Source organism: Notolabrus celidotus, chromosome 12, assembly GCF_009762535.1.
Source record: "Notolabrus celidotus isolate fNotCel1 chromosome 12, fNotCel1.pri, whole genome shotgun sequence".
Lineage (NCBI taxonomy): Eukaryota > Metazoa > Chordata > Actinopteri > Labriformes > Labridae > Notolabrus > Notolabrus celidotus.
Genome location: NC_048283.1, coordinates 25,873,975 through 25,882,739, shown reverse-complemented (window position 1 = coordinate 25,882,739; position 8,765 = coordinate 25,873,975). Strand labels below are relative to the sequence as shown.

The 8,765-nt window shown below is 42.5% G+C and overlaps 1 protein-coding gene across 1 annotated transcript; it reads right to left on the bottom strand.

Moving 5' to 3' along the window:
- Positions 1–803: 803 nt before the first annotated feature.
- id4 (inhibitor of DNA binding 4) lies at positions 804–5,426 on the bottom strand. Its single transcript, XM_034697042.1, has 5 exons — positions 5,011–5,426; positions 4,524–4,625; positions 3,561–4,328; positions 2,983–3,048; positions 804–2,246 (listed from the first exon to the last, which is right to left on the bottom strand). Exons 3-4 carry the CDS (start codon positions 3,936–3,938, stop codon positions 3,001–3,003), a joined length of 426 nt encoding a protein of 141 aa, XP_034552933.1. The 5' UTR covers positions 3,939–4,328; positions 4,524–4,625; positions 5,011–5,426; the 3' UTR covers positions 804–2,246; positions 2,983–3,000.
- Positions 5,427–8,765: the final 3,339 nt, after the last annotated feature.

Here is an 8,765-nt window from a genome sequence, read left to right as displayed (position 1 = left end):
TCTGCCAATGAGTGAAAGCATCAGCTCGTATCACTTTAACTGAAAACGCTAATTTATGTTTCACCTCAATGCTGTGAATCATCCATTTCTTGGCTTCATGTGTGCTTTAATAATTTATCCACAGGAACCTGATTCTATTCGGGCTTCTACGACTCACACTGAGCATCCAACAGCAACCTTTTTGATCCATACGTTTTCCCTTCGAGGAATAGAATAAGTGATTTTCCTGCTCAGAGAAAAAAGCTCCACCAAGAGTCAGATGAGGTTGTAGCTCTATTTCATATTATCCCTTTCTGTTTTGCAAAATTAATATCACTGAAAACAACTGAGCTGAAGTATTTATTATAGGCCGCAGTTTTTCATGCATTTGGTTTTTAAACCTTTTCAATGTAGCAAATATCATAATGCTTAAATATATATATATTTTGTACACGTTGAAAATAATTTGCTGCTTTTTTTCAACCGGGTGTCACCTGTTACATAGTTTACAGTAACCTGAACCCAGGGCTGCCACGTGTGTCTCTGCAGCCCTGCTGAGGCTGTGTCCATGTGTGTGATGGAATTAATGAAAGCCCTCAAAACAAAAAGCCTGATCCCTAAATCCTGTAAAACAGGTTTACGGACTTACATGACATCTGCAGCATTTTAATATCTTTATCTGCCCTTTTACTTTCCATGAAGCTCACATGCTGCATCCTGTTTCATGTCGTTTAGCAGTCCTACCCTGCATCTTTCTTCATGTGGACACATCGGCGGCAACAAAGATGAAAGATTCCCTTTGAGACAAAACTTGACACAACACAGTTCTTCCTGGAAACTTTAATTATTTTGACAACTCCTCACAAGCCAGTGAAGGTTAAGTTCAACAGTGCGGCTGACATTAATGTACAGGTGCCCTCTCACACTGGCAGGAGGGCGGTGAGGTAAATTCGGTGTTCAATGTTGTGAAAAATAAAGGCTTTCTTTCTCCTTTACATTAACAATGGTTGCTGACTCAGCAGCGAAGTCATTCAATGTTTGATTGAAGACATTCCTCGTTGAAGTACAATTAGTTGGTTTTCAAAAGAACTCTGTTAATGTTCACAAATTTCATCAATTCATAACCAAAGTTTGATGAAGTCATGGAGTCAATCATTAACTTCCCAAAGAAAAGCTCCGACCGCACAAATTTAAGACAGATACTTTTGTAGAGATTTGTTTCAGGTACATCATGTTAACACTGTCAAAGATGCTGTAACTGTCAGGGTGGTTATTTTAACACAAGTGCAGTGTAACAGAGTCAAATCAGGCCTTTTTAAAAAACATCACACAGCAGAGCACCCCACTGCTGCAGGCGGGTCAAACTTGAAGTTAATGAGTACAAAACAATTCCAGAGAAAGCTAAGAAGCAGGGCAAAGAATAAAAGAAGTGGTGTTGAACTCCAGCACATATGTACACAGGGAGAGCTGCTTCAGTGCACATTCAATATCTCTGCAATGAGCCTGACATGCTACATATGAAACTATTTCAAAAACACTGCAAAGAGTTCACTGATATCATCATGTGAGGACATTATCAACAGAGCATAACCACGGTCATTCACTAAAGACTTAAAGGTGGAAACACAATATTTACATTACAACAAAAAAGGTTTTTAATAAAAATATCTTAAAATTACAATAGTCTATTTTAAGCATATAAGTCTTCCTTTCACATACTTTTATAGAACATTTGTGTCTCTATATGTACAATCTTAATTGTCTCGAATCAGAATTGTTCTTTTATACAGTATCAAACATTTTAAGATTCCAGGGATGACTTCCCTGTTCAACACAAATCATCTATTTTAAACAATAGATGTCCAAAATGTACAATAATTTTCGCAGTTTAGTAAAGCTTTAAACTGGAGTCATTTTTAGTTTTTCACTAAGCACAAATCACAAACAGTGTTCATAGCTGTTGACGTACAGGTGTCAAACAAAAACTCCTCAGCGAAGGGATTCCATATTTTCTCTCTTTTAAAAAAAAACTTTATATGACAAGAATTAAAGTTGGGGCAACTTAAAAAAGAGGGAAAAGAAGGATGTGTGTACATATGGATTCCTTGTTCAACAGAACAAAAAAAAAACTGATCTGAGTGGTGATTTTATTTGGGTTGAATTCCTCCCAGCGGTTTTGAAATCCCCTTGTGATTGTGCCTCCAGTTGGGTGTGAGTCCCTGGCGAAGCTTTGCTGGCTTTGGAGCGGCTCTGTGCTGCCTGCACACCTGTGGAGGGGATGAATAGCAGCAGGGGGGTGAGCTGCAGAACTCCAGACTGACTGGCGCCACCGACAAAACAGAGGCCATGCTTGATCAACAACCCAAAACAAACCAGGTCAAACAACAACCACGCAGCTTCTCAGGCTGTGGGGCAAGGCTGACAGAGGCAGCACACTCTCAGAGAGACTGCAAGAGTGTCTGATACACTCACACACACCAGCCACATGCTTGTAGCCTGTTCCAGGTGTGCTTCTATTCAGGGCTATGAATCTGATGCTAAAGTCAGAACAGCAGCTTGAATGAAACAGTGAGCGACTGTGAAAGAAGGAGAGAGAAGGAGAGAGGGGGGGAGGAAGGAGTGTGTTTGTCAGAATGAAAGAGAGGGTAAGCTGAGGTTTTAACCCTCACTTCTTCCCAGATTGCTTCAACGGTGACAGTTATTGCGCAAAGCACAGCTGCCTCTGAGGTTGGTGCCAATTTTGTGTTCCTCAATTATTCTTTTTCTGACATTTACTGGCATCCTCTGAGCACTTTGATTGTCAGTTCACATCACATATCGGCTGCACAATCAGGTAAATGGGGATTATTTGCTGACCACCACTTGTGGTGTTTGCAACTGTGACATGTGAGTCTGTGATTAAAAACACAACAAAAAAACTCACAACTAAAAATATCTGATTCAAATCAAAACACAAACAAACACAAAAAGGACACAATGACTTCAATATTAAAGCCAACTCACCAGTGCAGTGCTTCTATCTCAGCGGCATAAAATAGAGTCCTCCGGCTTTTTCACTATTGACGTCCTCTAAAAAAGAAGAAAAAGAGACATAAAAACATTTAGCTCACATGGGACTGAAGCAGAGAGTGACTAAAAGACTTACAAATAAAATAAATACAGCAGAGCAACAGAGAATGAGTCCATATCTACCATAATAAATTCCCTTATGGCCTATTGAATAACAAATTGTCCTTATTGTGCGCAGTGAAGTGGTCTGCAGGCTGAGGTACTTCACCAATCCCGGGATAAGGTGGGCCTCTGACACACACTGTCATTATCATGCAAATCATAAAGCCCGCAATCAAGTGCGCAATCTATCCCACACCGAATGCGATTTTTGCGCATGATTTTTCGAGGCTGGAATTAAAGGGGCATTCCGTTTTAATTATGTTTTGTCTTCTCTCCTCACATGAAAAGGACAATGACACATAACGGGCATGACGCGCTTTGTCTGACTGGCGGACGGCAGTCTGGCACAGGGAGCTAGAGTAAACCGGAGTCCCCGGTAAGTCCCGCTGGATAGGAGGAATAAAGCTTACCTGATGGTGGTCAACGTTAAGCACCGTCAGCGGTGTCCGGCTTGGGTTGGAGGCTGGAGGAGGGCAGGTCCCGGTCCACTGTGGCTGGTGTTTATGGAGAGAAGGGTGCGTCTCCAGGGCCAGCTGCAGGTCCAGGATGTAGTCTATGACATGCTGGAGAATCTCCACTTTGCTGACTTTCTTATCCTGCGGAATGGTCGGCACCAGGCGCTTCAGCCGGCTGTAGCAGTCGTTCATGTCGTACTGCAGGCAGAACAGGTCCTCCTCTTCCATCCTGCACCGGGCGATGTTGACGCTCTGCTTCGACAGATAGTGCAGGGAGAACTCGCCGCTGCTGGAGGAGGAGTCCTGGGGGCGGACTGGAGTAACAGCCTTCATCTTAGGTAACCAACAGCTCGAGATAGGCAACGAAAAAAATAACCACTGTAGTAGCAGCAGGATAAAAGATAATACCACGACGCAATAAAGAATACAAAAGCTATTATAATACTGCCGAAAATTAGCGACAGAATAGGACAGACCAGAAGACGAAATTCGAGTGTGTCAACACATCCCGTGAAGCCTCACGGTTCCTCTTGTTTCAGTAGGCTCGGTGTGAAAGGGGTGAATAGATTTCCTACATTTATACAGAAGAGGGGAGGCGCCAAGCCAATCGGCTGACAGATGAGGGAGAGAAGCTGGTCAATCACCAGCAGCCCGCTGCCCACCGACCCCACAACGGAGCCGAGAAAAGGCGTGTCCCATTCTGTGTGCGCCGCGGCGGGCTGCCTGTTGGTAGGAGAGATGTGTGTGAAAGAAAAAGAGAGGGGGGAGAGAGAGGATTTAAAGCAGTCATTTGCGCATTGCCATCGCTGTACAAAGAAAAGGGTCTCATGCATCTTTCCCTTCAGCGGTGTAAGAGGCCCGTGTTGGAGATTTTGTGATCAATCCAGCCAGAAGAGCTGTTATATTTACACCACTCACAAGGCTGATCAGCGGAGGAGTGCCGTCCTTATTGATGCGTAATTACGCACAGCCACACTTGTATCGATCACCCCTCTGACGGATGATCCCGAGCCGAACCACCTGCACACATAAAGAAACAAGTTCCACTAGCCTGCCTCACTGTGATAAAATGGGATCCTTACAGGAGCCAAACAGATAGACACGTCATGAAATAAAAACTCATATAGCCTAAGTGAAAATATATTATTATTAAATTCTTATGCATTTAGGAGAAGTTGTCCTCACATGACATTTGCATTTTTGCATCATTGTGCAATAATGTTGGTGGTAAACTTACTTAACTAGTTTGTGACCTCGATACAGTCAATTATAAAAATCTAATTATGCTCCATTACCTCAGTAAATTGTGATTTTGCATACAGTGCAGTTAACGCTCATCATCAACATCTCTGATTGCATTCACTGTTTTTTTAGGATCTCATACAACAAACATTTTCATCTTAACCTTGACTGTAAATCTCTGCGGGAGGTGAGGGGGTGGGCTGAACTGGCGGAGCCTCCTTGCCATTCCTTCCTCCAGCTGTGTGTTTTTGTGCCTCTACATTCCTCCGCTCTCGGGGACGCGTCCACTCTCCGCATCCTCCTTCACTGCAGCCTATTGAGTCGCCCCGCCGGGCAGACTGCCTGGCGCCACACACGGGGAGCTCATCCATTCACACCCGGCTTCTCTCCTCTCCTTACCTCTTCTCTCCTGCTCTCCTTTTCTCTTTCCTTCTTTCTCTCTTGTTAGACAGGTTGCCAAGACAACAGGGAAGCTACACTCAGCTTCAGTCCAGCCTGGAGTGTTTTCTATCCTGGATGCATATGAGGGGGCCCTCAGGTCTGAGTCAAGTTGGGAAGACACCCACCTCAGTCTGTCTTTGGAGGTTTAATGTCCCAAACTTTATGGGAACCACCACAGTCTCTTCTGTCATGAATATTGAAAGGCTTAAAGGGCTTTAAATGGATATTTTCCTTTCCTCTGTCCCTTTTTCTTCCTCCCTGTCTCTCTATTTTCTGTTGCCATGGGAAGTGACTGTTCTGCTCAGTAATGTGAGCAACAATGTTTGGCTCAGGGACAACTTCAAAAGGGTCAGTGGTATGAATCTTTGATGGTAGCCTTTCCACTATCAACAGGGTGTGTGAACTCCCGCCTGTGAAAAACATGATAGGCTGCGTCTGAGAGAAAAACACTGAGTTAACGAGACTCACTGCGGCTTTCATTTTGACCATTTCTGACTAAAAAGAGTGCATCCTTCTGAATGTAAGCTTTTCACTTAGATCTAAATGTGAAGGATGGACTTGTTGCAAAGATACATTTTGTATAAAAAGAAATGCATGTCCCTGATCCATCCAAATAGTGTCTCTGATCAAAAGCTAACAGTGTTTCATAAACCAGTATAGATTACCAGATGTGCTCAACCTGCATTTACAAATGACAACACATAAACCCACTTTGATTAGTTATGGGTCAGGAAATGTACGTATGCTGTTTTTTATCACCAAAATTAAACTATTTTTGTAATGAAAGACAATCAAAACATGTATGACTGAAAACCTTAATATTTTAAATAAATAAGCCACCAGGTAAGACCTTTTTCAATTACTCCTCTTTTGTCTTTTCCTGTTATTTACAATATTGCAGCTCAGTAACAGTAATTACTAAAATGCAACTACAGCCGTGGATCAAAAGGTTAGATTTTAATTTTTAAGTTGGGATACAAATATTCTGAGCACACTAGGGGCTCCATTGCAACTAAAAAAGTCAAAATACAAATGAAACAGACTCATCATGTGAACCAATACTTATTTAAAAGGCCAGTTCAAGGCAGAATATTGCCACCCTTGTTACACTACATCTGCAAAGTGTAATGCACGGAGGTGGAATGGTAGGAATCAGTTGTTCTGCCTCTGATATGCATTGCAGGTGGTAATAACAGGAGGAAATTGGGGAAAGATGGTGGTGCCTAGCTGGCAGGGTTCTAAACCATTGTGCTTGTGTGCAGGGGTGTCGCCAGGAATTCTGGGCCCCCTGAAAACACATTTTATGTCAGGCCCATTAAGGGCCCCCCTCCCCACTTGGGCCCTAGGTAGTCTGTCCCACTTTTCCCCCCACTACGACGCCCCTGCATGTGTGTGTGCATGTGTGCAGGTTGTTTGAGCAGAACTGCATTCAGTAATAAACTGTTGTTGCATTTTTGCTGTTCCTTAACACCAGGACAATGTTTTGGGCGGCTGAAACACAAGCTTTTAAAAATGCCACCACATCTGTTGGCATGTAAACTTGCTTACATGGATCCTGTGAATACAGTGAATTCACTTCCTGATTTGCACGTGTTTGCGGTCCTTGTCAAATAGTTGGTACTCAATGTTTTGTTGAAGAACGCCTTTATATGCATGTCCGGGGATGTTCTTCCGTAGTGTTTCAGTACAAAGTTATACCGCCAACTGCTGGCCTGGCATTCACACTCCAGCATTTGCACACACACTGCTGTTTGGCCTGCTAGGTAGGCGCTACACATCGCCCCCCTTACACCTCAAATATTAGAGTTTTAGTCAATTACCTCCTCTCTTAACTGTCTTAGCATTTGTCTCCTGTCAAGAGTTCAATGTTGTTGTCTTCAGACAACAAAAACAGAAGGAAAGGGGAAATGTAAGACGGAACCCTGGAGATTTATAATGCTAGATGAAATAGCAAAGTGTGCTAACTTGCATCAGTAATAAAAACAAACACCTCAAGCATCTAGAACATCTAGAACCACAGATTTCACAAGGATGCATAGATACACTCACCCATGCTTTGACCAAGTTTGAATTAGACCTCTTTCTCTTGTTTTGTTCAAGTTGTTGTTGATCAAGATTGAAGAAGTAACCTGCTTGAGACAGAGTTCAGTGAATCTTGTGGCGAGTGTGAGTAAGCAGGAATGTACACATGCTGCTCATATTGACTTTTTGTGCTGAGCAACATTATAATATACAGCTCTTGCTTGTCTTAAACCCTCTATTAGTCACTCAATTATGCAGTTTAACACTGGCTATATTTCACAGAACAAAGGAGGAAACATAAATGTGCATTATCTCTGTGCTCTCTTGTCTTTGTGTTTGCTTCCCTCAGTATGTCCTCCTCTAATTGTGGCCCCTCTGACCTGGCTTCCCTACAGGTTTATAGCAGTGCCGAGTGGGGACAGAGCTGGGTAACTAGAGACTCATTACTAGATAAACCTGATAGGTGAAGCGCTCTGTTTGTTGTGGCTACACAGTGTGGAGACAGGGATTAGACTAGTAACTCACAGGTCTGCTCTGTCCAGCAAAACAGCCTGAGAGTCAGCCCTACATCAGGGTTGGCGGGGACTATGAACTGAGTAGAAATTGTATTGCACACATCTATGCAAAAAGGATGTGGTTGTAGTTGCGATATGTGGGTTGTATTTTGAAACACACAAGTGACAGAGGTGACACACAAGTGACACCTCATATCCCCTCATGGTTTGAAAAGCAGAGATAATATCACTCTGCAATGAAGATCTCCTGATGATAACCATAACTTCGAATATTTTCTCATTTCAAAAGTAAAATTTTTCATTGTTTTCATCGGTGCCTGGTTGTAATACGGTATTCCCGCCAGATGGGGGCTACAGAGCGTCTTAAAGCTGCTTGCTAACTGTATTTAGTTACAAAAGAAGAAGAATGCTAACTGCATTAAATAGTAAAAGAAGAAGAAAACATTAGCGACAGTCGCTGCAATTTTATCCGTTTCTGAATCTCACACTACTACACACTTGTTTCCAGAGACTGAGCATGGCTGTAAAATGTAAACATACACACCACGATGTTTCACTCAAACACTGATATAATGATTGAGACAGAAGCTATCAGTGCCCACTGGTAACAGCACCTCGTTCTGCTGCTGGTTAACACGACTGCCACACGAATGGGCTGTTAATGGGACATATGTGTGTGTGTGGGTGTGTGTGTGTGTGTGTGTGTGTGTGTGTGTGTGGGATTATTCGAATAATTGATGCATTGAATAGATGCCAATGAGTATCGAATAGTATTTTGGATTGAAATGACCACCCCTGAACTGTTCATCAACAGAGATTATGATTTATGATTTAGAATAAGGTCACTTAGTACATCTATATGTCATTATAAAATGTATATACTGCGTAAGCCAGACTAAAACAGAATTTTGGAAATACATCCAAACATGTTATTTCACTA